Source organism: Mus caroli, unplaced genomic scaffold, assembly GCF_978045245.1.
Source record: "Mus caroli unplaced genomic scaffold, Mus_caroli_1 scaffold_7, whole genome shotgun sequence".
NCBI lineage: Eukaryota > Metazoa > Chordata > Mammalia > Rodentia > Muridae > Mus > Mus caroli.
Window position 1 is genome coordinate 131,385,239 of NW_028227262.1, and position 19,591 is coordinate 131,404,829.

General features: G+C 36.3%; 1 protein-coding gene across 3 annotated transcripts in view; it reads right to left on the minus strand.

Moving 5' to 3' along the window:
* The window catches only part of Cftr (CF transmembrane conductance regulator), a 146,153-nt gene that overhangs the window by 80,876 nt on the left and 45,686 nt on the right, over positions 1-19,591 (minus strand). For all 3 annotated transcript variants that reach the window (XM_021164958.2, XM_085840806.1, XM_085840805.1), the window contains 7 exons: positions 18,495-18,584; positions 17,487-17,650; positions 16,516-16,641; positions 12,954-13,200; positions 11,119-11,211; positions 9,023-9,205; positions 6,925-7,116 (listed from right to left, as the gene is read on the minus strand). In XM_021164958.2, the coding sequence (XP_021020617.2) occupies positions 6,925-7,116; positions 9,023-9,205; positions 11,119-11,211; positions 12,954-13,200; positions 16,516-16,641; positions 17,487-17,650; positions 18,495-18,584 (1,095 nt within the window). The remainder of the gene's footprint in view (positions 1-6,924; positions 7,117-9,022; positions 9,206-11,118; positions 11,212-12,953; positions 13,201-16,515; positions 16,642-17,486; positions 17,651-18,494; positions 18,585-19,591) is intronic.

Sequence of the window (19,591 nt, forward strand, 5' to 3'; positions counted from 1 at the left end):
TAATTCAGTGCATGTGTAATGGCTGTCATGACAGATACTTACTTGATGAGGATCATTTTGTGGTTTCAAAGGCATCACAATAATTTTGTGGAAACTGATTACATATCCTAAGCCCCTGACCTCCTTTGCACATTGCCCATCCTTACACCCCACCATAAAGTATTATAAACTTTAATTACTTCTCCAAACCCAGGTACTTTTATAAGAAAATGAGTCACAGAATAAAGACCATCAAGTCATTTATTACTCAAACACTGGCCTGTTCAGAATTCTCTTGTCACTGGGGCTATGTGAGGCAGGGAAGGTGGATGAGAGAACAATGTAAACCCTTGCTCTCTCTCAACACTGAAACAGGACTATAATTTCATAAGACATGTTATTCTACTAGAGCTAAATCATACTAATTCTTCTTTTAAAGCTAGAACAGTCTCTAGTGCTGGGCACTGAAAAGAAATGTGTCAAGAAAACCCTAACGGCCAGCAGAGGAAAATGAAGAGAGAGCCAATGGACACAAGGATGCAGAACAGTGTTTGCAAGTGACTCTCAATTCACCAAAAAGTCTGTTATCTTAAAATCTAGACTCTAAAATTCATCTTTAAAAAGCAAAGCATGGACATTTTTCCCAAAGGAGAGCTTAAAAGTATATATATATATATATATATATATATATATATATATATATATATGTATATATATATATAAAACATATTAACAATATAACATATTTATTTGAGACTTCATGCTAAAAATTATTCTATCAACAGAACCACCATGCCCTTTGCCCTTGAGCTGCCTCATCTAGTGAATAATTTCCAACAACAGACTGAAATCAGAAAACTATGTGAAATATGTTGTGCATGCTTTGCCCTTCCACACTCACATACTCCTGTGACACTGAGCATCACAACACACAGGGGACTTTGAAGATCTCAGAGTTGAACAAAATCACAAGCATGAGGAAGAGGATATTGCAGCCCCATCTCTAATTCCAAGCCTTGATGCAACACATTGGGAAACAGATCAACTTCAGCAGTCAAAATGAAAACAGAGTCATGAATGTTTGGATTTCGCAAATGGGACCATCCACAGATTATGCTGAGGGATTCTTGTGTTGGTGCCAGCTGTTGAGCCACTGAGGACTCTGTAGGTATACTGTGTTCCTGTGATCAAAATTCCTACATTCTTAAATCTTCATTATACATACATACGTATGTGTATTTATATGTATATATGGTAAAAAGTGGCATAAAAAAGGAAAAAGACTTAGGGATACTTTAAAATTAAAAAAGAAGTTTTACTTAACATTTTATTTATCTAAGAAAACAAGGTATTTTAATGTATTGAAGTTCCTTATGTACCTGACCAAATGTGTGTTTATATAACAGGAACAAACAGGGAAGTTTCAGTCACTGGAAACAGGGGAGACTCCTGATGCTTTTCTTTATAGTCAGACAAGCACAATCATTCCAAGCTTCCAAAAAGTGTGTTCATTCAAGAAACAATCTGCTCAGATTCTGAGACCACAACACTCACAGAACCTTTTCTGAGCAAAATTCTTCCAACCATCATGTTACCTCAAATCATTTCCAAAACAGTCATCCAGTAAAAATGTACTATTCTATCGGTACACTAAATAGACTAAGTTAAAATAACATTTTTAGAGTTGTTGTGTTCAGAACTTTACTCTGTACTGCAGAAGATAACACCACAGCATATGCATAGCTCATTGTAATACTACATTGGCCATTTTAAAGAGCAAAGGGATTTAAGAAAAAAGCTTTTCATATATTAACTAAAAGGTTCTAACTCGGTGGCAAAAAGCAGTGGCACACAAAAGGAACAAAGACTTAGGGATTCTTTAAAATTAAAAAAATAGTTTTACTTCACATTTTAGCTAAGAAAAAGAAGGGTATTGCAAATTAAAGGGACAATCGACAACAATGACACCAGTGGACTTTTTAATACAGAAGGGGAAAAGTTCAGGAGTCTCAGCCCTGGGCAAAGAACTACAGGTGACTAAGGAAAGCTGAGGGTAGTCCAAGTAGCAACAGCTGAGGCAAAAGAGACCTTTAATTTCAAGGAGAGCAAGATAGAGGGTGTGAGTGAGAGTGACAGAACAGTCTCAAGACAAACTAAAAGACAGAACCAAGATAACACGCAGAATACAGCATTCACACACACACACACACACACACACACATACACACACATACACACACACACAAAATGGAATGCATGAAAACAGAAACCCTGAGGGTTTGGAGACTAACTAGGCATATAATGACAGAGCTTAGGCAAGACCCTGAGTTCAGTCTCCACTAGAGGAGGCTAGGCAGACACTGTCACACAGTTAATGGGAAGCTTTGGAGAGCAGTAAAAGTGAAGTAAGCTTTGAAAGCATAACAACAGGAAATGGTCTGCAAGTAATTGAAGATCTATGTATGAAATACGTTAAAAACGAAAAACTAGAGCGTATAACTATTTTGTAAATATTTATTAAGCCCTTCCTTGTCCCCTCCATTGTTCCTTGTCAGCCACATCTGTGACCCTCTACTTTGTTCACTCTCTCTGTATCCTTCTTGAGGCCATGACCTATACATGTCCACATCTGTGACCCTCTACTTTGTTCACTCTCTCTGTATCCTTCTTGAGGCCATGACCTATACATGTCCACATCTGTGACCCTCTACTTTGTTCACTCTCTCTGTATCCTTCTTGAGGCCATGACCTATACATGTCCACATCTGTGACCCTCTACTTTGTTCACTCTCTCTGTATCCTTCTTGAGGCCATGACCTATACATGTCCACATCTGTGACCCTCTACTTTGTTCACTCTCTCTGTATCCTTCTTGAGGCCATGACCTATACATGTCCACATCTGTGACCCTCTACTTTGTTCACTCTCTCTGTATCCTTCTTGAGGCCATGACCTATACATGTCCACATCTGTGACCCTCTACTTTGTTCACTCTCTCTATATCCTTCTTGAGGCCATGACCTATACATGTCCATTTTTCTGAATGTTGTTTTAAAGATCTTACATTTCTTAATCTTGAACCAATTTATATACACTTTTAAAGACATTATTTGCAGAAATACCTTATTCTCCATGAATAACTATATTTTCACTGTCCTTTCCAATGAATAAAAATTACATAATAACTTCCTATATTCCCACAATTCTTTTATGTAACTGCTGTCTCTTGTACATCATGACCATAATCTGTGTAACTAAAACAGTTTCCTATTAGTCTCCCTTCTTCTAGTCACAACCGTGAACAGAGCACTATTGCCAACGATGATGACAGTAATAATAATAATTGGTGCTTTACTTATGATGAACTTTCTATGTGCTAGAGCACTTTACAAAAGCTATAGAATAGGTGATATTAGCTTCATATTGCAGAGCAGAAAAGCCGAGTATTGGCACAAGTTAAATAACCTTATGACTTAGCTTTGTATGATTTCAAAATATATGCTATTTATGCTATGCTAAGCTTCATTTTGTACCCACCTTAATTCTGCTCTCCATCATCCCAGAATGACAGGAACAGCCTTCAAAGCTCTCACAGCACTCTTGCTAACAGTTCTGTAGGATAAACCTCCCAGGTCTGGCTCCCTAAGTCCATCCCTGTTCACTCATTCTCTTTAATTGCACCGTGGCCCTATCAAGATGCTTACAATCCCTGTAATAGGTGGTTTCACACCTATTCATTTTCTTTTATACATAGTGTTACCTTTCTTTTTGACCTGTTCTTCAAGAAGTCTTCTCTTAGAGAGGGGCTTCCTGAATTATCCAAGTAGGCTCAAATTTCACCACTGACTTTAATCCAACAACTGTCATAGCATACAGAAATTAGAACCTTAAGTTTGTTTCCCCAAAATTTGTCATATAAATCCTTTATATGAGAAATGGTTAAGCTTTCATTTGCTATTCACCTTGACTCTCCTAAAGTAGACAGTTTCTATTGAAATTGGACAGAGTCTACAGTCACCTGGAAATAGAAATTTTTCCAGTGGCCTGTGCATATCTGTGGGAAGTTGTCTTGATGGCTAATTGATGTGGGAGGGCCCAGCTGACCATTGGGTGGTGCCACTCCCTGGCAGGTATTCTACTTTGTAAGAGAAAGCTAGGGAAGCTAGCAAGACAAAGAGCAGAAGAGAATATAGCATTCTTCTTGGTTCCTGCTTCAAGTTCCCACCTTTAGTTCCTTACTCTGAGTTCACCAATGATCAACTGTGACCAGGAAGTATAAGCCACATTATCCCTTTTCTCCCTGAAGTTGTTTTTGGTCAAAAGCATAGCACTGGAAATCAAACCAAAACAGTCTGACATAAAGAAATGACACGTATAGTTTTTGGGGGTCCGAAGAAACACTAAAGTGGTGTGACTTCCAGCTCTCACTGACACTGAGCAGAAAGCCAATGCACCCACATTCCAAACCTCCAGGCTCTGCTGTCATTTTAATTTCTTCCATAGATACCCAAATTTTGTTAACTATGTCATGTAGCCAAAAATGTAAAATGCCATTGTTATCATCTTCTCTATGACCAGTTTTGTCAATATTGATATCATATCAATGTCTTTTCATTATTCTTTGGTTTCGAGCCTCTTCTTGTCCTTAACAACTTTGTCTCTACAGAATTCACTTTCTAAGAACAACTGGCTCTCAAAGTATTTTCCTGCTTTCCTTTGTAGTGATATTATTCTATATATCAAAATAAGCAAAAATAACTTGATGTTTACTGGAAGGATTTTATACCAAATGTTTCACTGGGCAACTGTCTCCTCGGTTACTCTAAACAACCAGATCCCATTTTTCACTTCTTAAATCCAGTCTGACTTTCTCTCTTTTTCATAGTTCCAATGTTCCTAATAAAGAACTCTTGGGGACACTAGCTTTTCTTGTGATCCTCAGAATTCTATAAAGAATCACACTGTCAGGAATATTATTACCCTTTTCTGCATGTGGAGGCTGCTATTTTTTGGATAGACACTGATGGAGTCTCTCTGTTTCTTCATTGTACTCCTAAAATATTCTCTTTTTTCTCCATTTTTAACTAAATTCATTATTGGTCTGATTCTATCACTCTTCGGGATACTGTATAAAGCACAGCAAGTCTAAGTAGTAGATGAAAACTAATTGCTTTATATTAATTGCTTTACATTAAAATTTCCTTAGAGCTGCCAGCATAGCATGGGTACAAGGCCATATACTAGGATCACAGACTGAACTCTGAAGGTTAAGGCAGAGCACAGATGTGGGTAGGTGAAGTGGTTGAAGGGAGTATGAGAGAAGTTAAAGGAAAGATAGCAAGAGATGGATTAGATAAAACATACACTAGATATAAGTATGAAATTCTCAATAAATTTCCTTTATGTAAAATGTGAAAAAGAAAAGGACCAGGAGAATTTATGGAGATAGATCAGTGGTTGCACAGAGTTGGCAAACATACAAAAAATAGGATTTGACTATTAATGAATATGGAGTGTGTTTTCAGAGGTTCTAAAAGGGTGGTCATCATTGTACCACTGTAACTATACTAAAACACAATAAATCATACACTATAAAATAATTGTAATATGTCCTTGCATCCAAATGAAAGAACAATATATTTTGCTTCTCCTTTCATTATTTTATTGAAATATACTATACAAACCATATAATCCTCTATTATTAATATATGCCATCCTACTATGAAGCTTTAACAATATATAAAATTTTCTTCATCTAAACATTCCAATGTCCTACCCGTGTCCAGAATGTTGTTAATACTTGTCGCATGGATGATCCACAGCTCTAAATTTATTAATAGTAATGTATAAATGCTATATTTGGATTATGTAAATTTTGTAGATCGACTTTGGTTACTCAAAATATCATCTGTAAAATCATTTATATGGGAAAATACATACACAAAGCAAAGCAAAATCTAAATCTAGTAAGAAAGTACCACCCTACCGCACCCGCACCAATCCCAAAATAAGCCAAGTAAGACCTGTCACTCCCTCCCATTCTTGCCCAGAAACACTCTCCTAAAAACAGATCTGATAACAAGCCCAGAATACATCAACCCCCATGTTGTACAAGAAGGACTTTTGGAAAAGTATGGATATTTTCTTCAAGGTTAACACAAGTTTTTAGGATAGTTTCTCTTTTCACTGTGGTCACAAAATACTCCTATTGAATTCATAAAGACTTTTGGTTTGTTAGTTTTTAGCATGATCCTACCATGTGATCCAGACTGGCCTAGAACTCATTATACAGCTAAGACTGGCTTCAACTTCATGACCTTTTTGCTTCAGTCTCTTGAGTATTAGGAGTGCACTCATGAAGTAGCACACCCCATGCATAAGGAATTTTTATTTTTACAACACCCAAACACACTTTAAAAATAAACTGCATCTATTTATAATTTTGTAAACTTAAAGTAGGAGCATGGTTTTATTCACTGACCCACCCACTCCAGCTTACTCCTAGGGGGTCCTTGATATGTTTACATTAACTCAATAGAGAACTAACTATGTAATTTGGTTAGTCTGAAGACTAAATGAGCATAATCCATAGAGTGGTGTGAATGTTAAATACCTACAATGGGCTCATGTGTTTGAAAACATTATCTCCAGTTGGGGGTACACTGGGGAAGGACAATGTTTACAACTTGGAGCTTTACTGGAGAAAGTAAGCTACTAGAAGTAGGCCTTGAAGCCCCACTTCCTGCTGGCTGTCTGCTTCCTGACTATGGATATAACATGTCTTGCCATCCTCCCATTCCTGCCTCTCCTTTGCCAAGATGGACAGTATCGTCCCTGAACAGAATTTAAAATAAACCCTTTTTTCAAGGTGAGTAGTGAAGTGATTTTATCACAACACTGACACAAGTAGCTAACACAATCAGCACTTTTCATACATATGCTTACCTGCTGTAGTTGGCAAGCTTTGACAACGCTCTTATATCTGTACTCATCATAGGAAACACCAAAGATGATATTTTCTTTGATAGTACCCGGCATAATCCAAGAAAATTGAGAGCAGAATGAAACTCTTCCACTGTGCTTAATAATTCCCTCTGAAGCTTCCAGTTCTCCCAAAATCAACATCAGGAGTGATGTCTACAAACAAAAACAACAGCTAAATTATTTGATCAAATTACTTATCCTTTTCTTGCCTCCAATTATTCCAATCAGAAGTCTTCCAATGTTTAAAGAGTCTAACTCATTTGATTAAAGATGTTTTAGTACTTCATGATACAGGGACTTTTCTAGGCATAAAAAATACAAAGGGAATGAAAGAGATCTGGGCAACACAGGACTAAGGTTCACAAAGAGGAGCAAGCCCCTACTTAAATTGCTGTGATCAGTTTGCAGTAGGAGACTGGTGACAGTGAGCACTTGCTGAAAACTCTTGGGCTACGGGCTGCCCCTATGCTCTAACTACATGAGTGTTTTTATCATAATAAACTAACAGAGATTCAGTCTTAGAAAGTACTTTCATTTTATTAGTATGAAAATTTGCTTTCATCTTTAAGAAATTATAAAAACATAAGGGACTGAGCACAGGGTCCCCAATGGAGGAGTTAGAGAAAGGACCCAAGGAGCTGAAGGGGTTTGCAGCCCCATAGGAGAAACAACAATATGAACCAACCAGTACCCCCAGAGCTCCTAGGGTCTAAGCCACCAACCAAAGAGTATACAAGGAGGGACTCAAGGCTCCAGCCACATATATAGCAGAGGATGGTTTTGTGGGATATCAATGAGAGGAGAGGCCCTTGGTCCTGTAAAGGCTCAATGCCCCATGTAGGGGAATGCCAGGACAGAGAAGCAGGAGTGGGTGGGTGAGTGAGCAGGGGTAAGGGAGAAGAGATAGGGGAGTTTTCACAGGGGAAACAGGGAAAGAGGATAACGTTTGAAATGTAAATAAAAGAAAATATGCAATAAAAAAACCTAATAAATGTTTTCTAAAAAACTACAATAAAAAAAGAAATGCTGGATGTCAAGTTTGTGTGTGTGTGTGTGTGTGTGTGTGTGAGAGAGAGAGAGAGAGAGAGAACTACAAGTGAACATGTGGACACCTGTACCCTTCTGTGTACATGTAGAGGCCAGAGCAGGATATTAGTATCTTCTATGTCTCTTCCCATTGCTTGTGGCAAACCAAGCAATTTCAGCTCGCAGTTTCAGCTTAACTGGCTGCCAGTGAGCTCCTATGATCCAACTGTCTCAGCCTCTCAAAGTGGGGTTATGGGTCCACCTAACATGTAAGCTTGGAATTCAAGCTCAGGTCCCCATGCTTATACAGAAAGTGCTCCTAATGTACCATTTGGTAGAAAGAAAAACAGGTAGCAGGAGAAGGAAAAATATTGATTTTTATCCAAGCTCCTTATGAATGAAGAAAATGTTAAGAATAAGTGAAATATGAAGCATATATAAATATTATAAATGTATCCAGGAGAACAAAATATAGACTTTATGGTTTAGTATCCTTGAGTACAATGTAGCATTACTATACAAAAATTTTGTTTTTCTTTTCTCACTTAATTACATATCTTGTAAAATTTTCTATAACCAAGGACTACAGAACTTCAAAACATAGCCATACTACTCCAAAGATACCTAAACAAAAATCTCTGTAAATATATAAGGGTATAACATATAAGATTATTAGGTTACATTTAAGTCTTAAATAATAAACTATCAAATTGAGAGGTATAAAATTAACTTTAAATATTAATATTTTAAATCTTATAGCTACACATTTTTCCAATCAAATAATAGTTTTTCCTTCTTATTCTTACAAAAGAGCAGTCTCTCTGAGTAAGTTGTCAGAAGGGAACCCAGATCTTTCTCTGCCTTCACAGCAATTTTCTGTGAGAGGCAAGAACAGTCCCAGATTTTAATTACTTATTCATTAAGGTTTCGTAGAATTGCCTGATGGTTAACTACTGACAAGTTCAACAACTGTGCTTCCAAAGCTATTTTTATACCTCTTTCATAAAAAATTAACAATTTAAAGAGACAGTACCTTTCCTGATCCAGTAGATCCAGTAATAGCCAACATCTCCCCTTTCTCTATATTCAAACTGATGTTTTTTAGCACAGGATTTCCCACAAGGCAGAGATGACTGAAACTGACATTGTTCTCGTCATTGGAATGTTTTCTATCACCATTGCTTTGTTGTACTTTCTCCAGTAACTCCCCAAATCCCTATTCATACACATTGAAGATAATATTGCTTTCAGATTTTCCATAGAAAACTTTATATGCAATCAGTTTAAGAAATACATGGTACAGGATCCATTAAAATACATACATAGTATTAATTAATTTATAATATATAACTATAAAGCACATGGTTTCTGGAGAGTATGGTTGAATGTGTTTGAGAAATAGTTATATGTAATGAGAACAAAATTTCTCTTTATCAGACTTTTGCTTATCATTGCCTCAGTCTCATATTTTTGGCTAAAGTATGTGTGTATGTGTGTGTGTGTGTGTGTGTGTGTGTACCAAGACTATAAGGAAGTATACACAAATACCCCTTTTCCTACAGACTTAGTAAATAAACATTAATTAATCTTCAACATAATATATAAGGCCAGTTTTTCAATCTTCCTCTTTTAAAACTGTAGACTTTGGCTCAGCAAAAAGTCAAAAACAAGTAGCTCACAGGGTAGATTTACAAGGCAATCCTCACTTCCAATCATCTAAGACTTGCTCCAAACATTTATCATTGGCTACAAATACAAGTGACAAAGTTGCTAGTGGATTCAAAATAATTTTTCTGTACAAGAGTATGTATGGGGTGGAGAGAAATCCTCTTTTAAAAATTGCTTGCCTCTTTATTGCCCAATGGAAGCTCTGAGGTACTGTCTCCAAAGCAAAATATATATCATCAAATAGTGATCATGAAGAAGCCTGTGAAACTTGTGTGCCTGGTTTTAAGTGAATCTATTTTTAGGTCCACAACATCCAAAGATCCTCTTTCCTAAAGGTAACCTGCCCGAGAATTCATTGTCTGCTACTTCTTATGATCCACTTGCACCTCACAGTTGTTCTTGCCTTTCTTTCTACAGAAACAACTCCCTCTGTAGTATTATGCCGATATCACTAAGGCTCCAGAATATGAAAACTCAGACCCAAACAATGGTATTAAAAGGAATGATGATGTCTTGAAACAAGAGAGAACCACAAAAGCAGAGGTTAAAAATAGTAAGGGGAAAAAAGGAAGTAACATTGTATTTCATCTAGATTTCAAATGTAGGGATCTCTGTTCACCTTTCATAAACAGTACTTCTAAGTTCAACATCAAGGATCTGATTAGGAGGAAGAATGGAAGTTGAACATGGTAAAAAAATATTTATCTAGTGAAAGTTTGGCATGTAATGCATCCTATCCTAGTTTGCCTCTCAGTGTGGCCCGCAAAGGAGATGGAGAACATGCTGGAGCACGAGGGCAGTAAAGCTTGAGGAGTGATAACTGTGAAGAGGATGCAAGCCTGAAATTAGGCCTAGAGCTTTGCACTTGCATGGCATCAGTTCACTGATGTTGAGGCTGGATGAGGTCACCTACACTACATCCAGAGTGAGTAAACTGCTGAAAGTTGCTCATGGGAGCTCAGTGGTTCATCAATTCTGAGTGATAGGCAGGGAAGACTTAGAAGTCATGATTTGAGAAGTTAATCTTCACTGAGAGACCATTACATGCAAAATGCACTAATGAACAGACCATGTAAATCATCTTAGTCAGTAGGGAAATAATGCCTATTTTACACATGAAGACACTTGAGGCTTAATAACTTGAACATAATATGATTTAGATTACATGGAAAGTGTATTGCAGAGACAGGATTTAGATCTAGTATCGAAGGTATCATCTTCCTGGCCCATTATATGAAATCAATTATATGACTATAAAGAAATAAAGGCACTTTATGTTGCATTTAATATTCCTGGTTACCCACTTTTCACTTTATAAAAGAGGATAGCCCTCCTTACATCCCTATGAGATATAATATCTTTTGAATCTTATATGTTATTGAGTAGAAATTTAGGTGCAAGAAAAGGAAAAAGCACAATTGTTTACATATTTTAAAAATCGACACTATTTAGAAATCTCACCTCCTCCCAATATGCTGTTACATTCTCCATGACTATGCCTGTGGTCATTAAGTTATACTCCAGTACTTTATACTCTTGTTTCTGCAGGAAATCCTAGTCAATGAAGACAAAAACCTTTCAATTGTAGAATCGCAATAGCAAAAATGTATTGTTATATCTTCTTCCACTCTAACATTACAGTGTCTTGTATGGATTTTAACAATTAAATTAGAAGTTGTTTCTTAATAAATTAACATTACAATTGTCTTAAAGTTAAAGTACCAAACAGTAGGACTCATCATAGTCAAAATATATTCTTTAAATATATTAGTGTATGAAATTAGTTTTATACATTAGATATCAGTGCAGTTGTTTCTTTCTTATCCAGTTATATAGAATATGAATTTCTAATGAAACCCTTACAATTATTCATGTACCAGTTCAAGGCTAGTACAAGTGAAAAGAACAACAAATTTTTTTAACACTCTCTTTACGAGCAACATCACAATCATTCCTCCTCTATATAAGGGGAAGGAGAAGGACTTCATAGAACTATTGCTCAGTTCTCTGAGAAAGGCCTCCATCAGAGAATTCAAACCACATGGTTCTTAGGAAAGCTGGAGAGCAGAAGACTTAAACTGTGCACCTGGAACCTTTGCTTTTATCCTTCTTCCTTGGACCCCCTCTCTTCCTCTATTGGTTTGTCTCATTTCCTTCTCTCTTTTTTTTTCAGATGTTTCTGTGTTACTGCTCATTGATACTCCCATTTCTCCTCTTACATCTTTCTCCTTCTCTCTGTCTTTCTTCTCTCATCCCTCCACCCAACTAGGGTGATATTAGCAGAGAAATAAGATTTGTCATAGAGCCACTATGTTTCTAAGTTTGAGTAACTGCTCTAGTCACACAACTCAAGTTGATTTAATCTTGAGGGTGAAACGCTGAATAGAAAGGGCTGTAAAGGATTTGATGAGCTGGGCAGGGTATACACTCTTGAGGGCAGTTGCTGTAACTATGGGAACCCAAATTACTACATAATCACAAATCTCCAGAAGACACTCAATACATGTATGTGCCTGTGCACAGAGGTACACATGATAATCTCTCTACTTCTAATTTCTATTAATTAATTCAAAAGTTTCAAAGACCAAATAAAACAGATTTAAAAGCTAAAATTATATGTTGTCTGTCATTTGTGACATCAGTCCAAGGTAAACAATCGGAGAACCTCTTAAAAAGCAGTCTACCCTCGATCCCACATTTATTCTTCACAATGATTTACTTTATGCACTGAATATTTAAATATACATCTTAAGGGATAATAAGACATTTTTTTTTCTCAGAAGTTTATTCAACTTGCTCTGAATAAACTACTTCTTACTTAATGCTCAAAATAACCCTGTAAGCCCTACCTGCCCAGGGATCAGGTAACTTCCTGGTCTGCTGGGAGCTGAAGTTCTTGGAACATAGCAATGCCTCATGGGAGAGTACAGGGGCCTACAAGGTGAACATTCCAGGGCTAGCTAGAACATTTTTTTAACTTCCTGCTGAAATTTATCTTCAATGTTTTTGGATATTTACAAGGTGCCTAGAAATGATCGATTCACAGATTTCTTGGATGGGATTTTCTAGATTATAGAAACAATTATTTTAAATTCATTTGACCTACAAAATCTCCTAGGGTTTTATTTCATTAGATTTTCACTGTAAGCGCTCATGAGACTATGTATGAGAATGAAGAGAGGAAATCTAATCCATTAATAAATCCAAAATCAAGACATTCATTTTAGAGACTTTTCCCACTATACAAATTCTAAAATGTTTCCAAAACCATGTAAGTATATCATCATGGAAGTTACCTGTATTTTTCTTATCATTCCAAAAGAATCATACCATATCTGTACAGCAGTGGGGAACTGCCGCGTGACCGACATACGGAGGACAATGCAGAATGAAATGGTTGTGAATATTTTTCGTAGGACGATTCCGTTGATGACTGTGTAGGGAAGCACAGATAAAAAGACTACAAAGAACCCTGAAAAGAAGAAGGCAGAGCTAGTGAAGAACCTCATGTAGGCTGCCTTCCGGGTCATTTTCAGTTCCACCCTGTGGAAAACAGAAGAAGACGTGACACGTTATTTTCTTTCAATAATCAGGTGTCTTAGGATATAAAATCTGAATATACAGTCCAAAGTTTGGGCAAGTTACAAAACTTCTCTTGACCTTAATTAGCTCATATGACTCTTAAAGAATATACCATTTATTTACACAGAATGTTTGTTAACATAAAACAATTAAGAACTTCAATTACTATCATAATTAAATTTATAATTATAATTAAAATTAATTTAAATTGTATTATCTAAATAGATTTACTTTCATGTTATTTTTATATCTTTAGTAACTTCTTTATTAATGTTTGAAGTGATTTGTGGAAGGGAAAACAATGTTACAAGCTTTATGAACAAAAGGGACAATTTTGTAGTTATCCATCATATATCTAGTATTCTTGAGATTCTAGCTTGGCTTTAAATAGCACTGACAGGTATATATATCAAAGAACACCTGAGAAACATGTTCCTGGGCATTCTCTCCCTGTCACATCTGCTGACATCTGCTGAGTGAGATGCTACATGAGCTTCCCAGGAGCCACTCTGCAGTCAGGGGCCAAGTGATTCAGTTGCAGGTGGTTCTTCAAAGAGCAGGGAGTAGCTCCTCCCTCCTAGTCCCTTTCATTGCAGTGTAATTATCTGCAGTCACACCTCACTAGAGTTGCAATCCTCTAGTCTGTTCTAGTCTGTACTTCAACTGGGAGGTATTTACTTTTTTAACATATACAGGAAGAGGTTAAATGCTTTAGTGACAAAGGGAAGATGGAGAACAATACTGCAGTCAACCTCGCCACTGTTCCAGGAGCCATAAACCTCAAGCCCATTGTGATCATTTGTAAAAAACCCAGTTCTTGTGTGGGCAAAGGCCAATGGTGAACACAAAATGAAGGCTTTGTCGGAAAGGAACAGTATCTGATCTACAGCCTGGTGCAGGAAGGCACATGACATACAGGCACTATGCTTCCACTGTACCTCTAATCCATAGAAGCAAGTGTTATTGTCAAGTGGTAGAACTAAAAAAAAAAAAAAAAAAAAAAAAAAGTCCTCAAAGAAAACAATATACTATTGAGTTCACGAGGTCATGTGTATAGCCTATATTGTGATCAGCCTAGTGAGTTGTAGTGCTTCAATAAATTTGTACTGAAAATGGACTAGTCTTACTTATGTTTAAAGGAAGCCACTCTTCCATCTAATTAAATGTGATTCCATCACTAAAGAAAACGTAATACTTCCCTTGTAGAGATGTAATTAAGCTTAGATGACAGCATAGCAGATGTAAAAGAGCAATGTGTATACCTTTCTTCTGGAGATAAAAAAATACATTGATGAGCCTGGTATTTATAAAAGGAAAGAATTGTTTACAAATGGTAGTAAAGTGTCAAAACTGTCCAAATATCTTAGAACAGCTCAGAAAAGGAAGAAGTCACCTAGGAAAAAGAATGATCGATCCAAAACACTTGACAGAATCATCTAGACACTAACATAAAGTCCCTAACATTTTATGAGTCATAAAAAAATTCTATCAGTTTCTTATAAAAAAATTGAAAGTACCTTAATTGCTAAAAAGCAATAAAAGGCAGATTTTTTTTCAAGAACATTAACATAGCCTTTGGCCCAGTTCAACAGTTTTCTAGGCTGAGGTAATCACAAGAGCATCCCGTCAGTCTCTCCTAGAACATTGTATTTACTCTGCGGGGTAAAGTAATTCTTGCTTTCCTTTTTACGTCAGAACTCTCCAGTTTTTTCAGGTAACAATTTCATGATGTATCAAACAGGTTACAACCAGACAAATGCTAGCTATTAGAATTAACCAACCTGAAATTCAGAATAGGAAAGATGGATTTTATCATGTGAGGAAAAGAGGGGTAAAATACCAATGTCAAAAAAGAAAATCAACAAAAAGGAAACAAAAACCTGTCAGGCACAGGACCGGCCTTCTGCAAGCTGATTATGAAGCCTGAGAAAACTGGACCCTGTGCTAAGCAGCCCTGCCATGGCTGTGTTTACAGGCAGTGCAGGAGGAGCACTCGACCTGTTCACGTGAGAAACAACTCTTATCAACTCAGCAATTCCCCAAGTTCTTTAAGGATGTTTCTGGAAAGAAAATGCAATTCCGTTCCTGGATTTACCTTGAAAGGCATAACAAAAACAGGTGAGCAATAGTATTTGGAAAATAAACACTCTTTTTGCTCTTTCTATTTACATGGCAAAGGACTTAACATTTCAGCATTTCCTTTGTTGTTCCAATCACACACCTGTGGCTCAGTTACCATTGTCTACAGGTCTCCAGCACCCGGAATATGAAATAGTCAAATTCACACCATTGCAAAGAGCACTCTTTGTTTCCTTTTCCCTGTGAGACACTCATATATCCCGTGTCTTTAAATTAGTAGTATCCTTCTTGGTCTGCTCATCCCCAGAAGTCTAAAGCATTTCCTTGACTGCAGTTGGTAGGACACGGAAGTCAACTAAATAAAAATGGTCCATGGTCACAGCAATGCTCATGGTTATTTTACCCAAAATTATCTTATTAATGATGTATCAGTCTTGCTGTGCTCTTTTTTTTTTTTTTTTTTTTTTTTTTTTTTGGTCAGAGGTAATCTTTACTGATCTGCAAAAGGTTATCTGAGGTGAAAGAAGATAAGATACACACAGGTGTTAAGTAAAGATTCCATCTCAGGAGATGGCTTTTGTTACAAGGACTGACTTAGCCTCTTGTAAGCAAGTTATATGAGTAACACTAAGGAAAATTTCCTTTGTCATTATTGCTCAGGCTCAGAATAACAGAAGTTGTCCAAATGTGGCTGTCACTGCTCTTTGTGTCATAATACTTGAAGTACAGTGTCATACAAGATCACCATTTCCTCTTACAATTATATATTTCAGTATTTCCATTTATGGTTTCAATTAGCCCCCAGCATCTTTATCATTGTTTTAATTAGATTAAAGGTATGAAACAACTGTGAACTAGTATAGGAGAATCATTAGTAAGAGATAACTATCTATGCACTACAAAGAACTGAATCAACTGCAAAACCATAAGCCAGGGACAGGTGTGGTGGCACCTTTAAGGCCTTTAGGTTCTAGATCTACATACAGAGGTCTATGCTAGCCAAGGGTACATAGTGAGAACCAGTCTCAAAAAACAAAAGGAAACATTTGCTCACCAAAATGATTATAGGCCACTGACCATGTAAAACTCAGGATGTATATTTGAGTTTTAGATGAGTTGAGTTGAAAATCCACCTGAGTGGTCAGTTTTAAATGTTAAATATAAAATTGGACCAGTATTGTAATTATGTCAACTTACTCTCTCAAGTTTTCAATCATTTTCTCCATGGCTGATTCCCAACAATATGCCTTAACAGAATAGATATTATCAATAATTTCTGATGTGATCACGAGTCTTTCATTGATCTTTGCAGCTCTCTGATCTCTGTAAACCAATCAATTGATCAAACAATCAATAACAAAACCAAGTCAAATTATCTACTAATAACTATTCAAAATTTTGAAAATTTCCATATTACATAGATAAACATTTTGTTATTATCAGCTGGGAACAAACAAAATCATAGCCAATGCACACTTTTAAATCCAGCACTCAGGAGGCAGAGGCAGATAGACCTCTGAGTTCTAGATCAGCTACAGAGTGAGATCCAGGACAGCCAGGGATACAGAGAGATGCTCTGTCACAGAAAAACAGGAAGAAAAAAAATTTTTTAAAGTGTCAGATACCCGCCATTAGATGAACTTTGGACAATATCTCTAATCTAATCCTTTGCAAAGTCTCTAAGAGGTGATCACCTCCATTTTGTGAAGCAAATGAAAGCATATACAAACTAAAACAAAAACCTGTCTGTATAGCCCCAGACTTTCAACTTTCTATCACATTCAAACAGGGAAACTACAAATTCTCTGCAATAATCACATCATATAACTCGCATTACCAATAACAGTAATAAGTGCTTTGGTAGAGTGACCCTACAATATGGAGAGGAAGAGACTAGTTCACTCCATACACAATTTAGGCATTCCTTCCAGTTCAAAGAAATACAATATCCACTTTACCTAAACTTTATGAATATAAAAATGTACTGAACCTTAGAACATGAATAAAAAAATTCTATAGAACAACAGGGAAAATAATTGCCTTTTTCTTATAGAAAGAATTATTTACAGAATTAAAATAATCCCTTCTAAGTGACATGGCATAGTTTTATTGTTAGGGCTTAGAGAAGCCCAATGCAAGTTTCTTCAAGCTTTGAAAAAGACCACTACCTGTACTTCACCATCATCTTCCCTAAGATAGCTTGAAAAATAACCAGGATTATCAGTAAACCAAGGCCACAGAAGGCTGAGAACTGTAACAAGTCCCAGAGAAGCCCCATCAGAAGAGTCACTTGTAAAGGAGCAATCCATATAAAATGTGCCAAGGCAAGTCCCTGAAAAATAAAAGCACAGAGAAAATCAAGTGGTATATCACATTCCACCATCAAAACCAAGCAGAGACATACATGTGGAAGAAAATGAATACTGAAGAGATATCCAATCAAGAAATTCATGGTTCTTAGCATATTACAATTTATGCATTGGGATTAATGGATGCATAGTTACTACATTATGTTTTTATTCAGTGGAATTAAGATTGTGTATCTTTGAAATTGTGCCTAGGTTTTATTAATGCCTTTTTAAAATTAAGCTAGTGTTCCCACACAGAACACGTGAGAACAAGGGACTCTCCAAAAAGGTTTCTCTCTCTCTCTGTCTCTCTGTCTCTCTCTGTCTCTCTCTCTGTCTCTCTCTCTGTCTCTCTCTGTCTCTCTCTGTCTCTCTCTCTCTCTGCTACTCAATTCAGCTGTAACACTTGCTTTATTAAATACTGAAAATGCAAAGATAAATAAAACATGGTATCTGTCCTCAAGGACCTTGAATTTACTTGTGACATAAGACAGCACAGAACAAGAACTGCTCAGAGTATCATATTTAGCCAAAGTACATAACAATTTAAAGTATTATACTAAAAGGAAGCAAGCTAAGTCTGATAAGGATCAAGTTTTAGAAAACACTATTAAGAGCAAGCTGAGGTATGTTTGAGTTGGGTAATCGTACCTGACCTCAGAATGGTGCTTTGCTACACAACTAGCTTTCCCAGTTTCCAGAAATAGCCAAACTAGCTATTGGTGGGACTTTGCTACTTATGACTGTTATCTGATGCAGGATAAATCTTTCTTTAGAATTGTTTGATTTCTAATAAAATGCATAAAACATTAAGTCAATGGTACATACTTCATCAAATTTGTTCAGGTTGTTGGAAAGAAGACTAACAAGTTGTCCAATACTTATTTTATCAAGAACGCGGCTTGACAACTTTAAAGTCTAAAAGAAAAAGTGGCACGTTAGGTGATGTCAACAAACAAATATAAAATGTATTCATAAATAACACATTAGTAAGATGTGACTGCATGTATCTTAACCTGAGAGGTCAACCTTGTTTCATATTTGTTAGTATTATACTTTTTCAGCTATAAAAATATACAACTGAAAAACAAATATATTGAAATGCTTACATTTAGATATATTCTGTCATATAGAATCTTTGTTGTCTTTGACAATAAGAATGATATTTTATTTCCACTTGCAAAATATAAGGTTGAATCTTTTGTGTTGTTGTTTTGAGTGTTTTTGTTTGAGTTTTGGGGATTTGTTTTTCTTTTATTTTTTTAACAGAAATAAATATTACACTGAGTCAGGTAAGCCAGGCCCAAAAGGACAAATCTACCAGATCTTCCTCATGTGAGGATCTCAGCTTTTCATTTTTAGAATATTAAGTGTAATAATATGTTTACAAAAGTAAGAAAAATAGAGAGAGACAGTAGAGAAAGAGAGGAGGAGGATAGCATTGCACATTAGGCATGGAAATGGAGGCCAGGGTTGAGGGTTACTTAAGGTAAACACTTATGCATGGAGCACGGTGGGAAGACCGGAGCCAGCAAGAAGAGTAGCAAGTAGTAGTTCACATATAGAAAACTAAAGATATATGAAAAAGGCATCTTGAAAACTACTATTTTATAAACTTACTTTTAAAAGGACTATCTTAGGACTTTATAAATGCTTTCATGTCAGACAGGTTCATAGGAAAGGTGAGGGGTGTCCAGTGGTCCAAGTGAAGTGGAGAGTTCAAAAAGGAGTAGGGTAGACAGTCATCTTCCCTCTACTTTGGGTGGCTGAGGCATTCTCTGTTGAGTGGCTTCAAAATGGCATTACCTAGTTTTAACTAAACTAGCTTTCTCAGAATGGTGTTCCACATGGGACTATGTGGTGGGGATAGGATTTGCAATAATACAATCTATTTTTTTTAAGATTTATTAATTATTATATCTTCA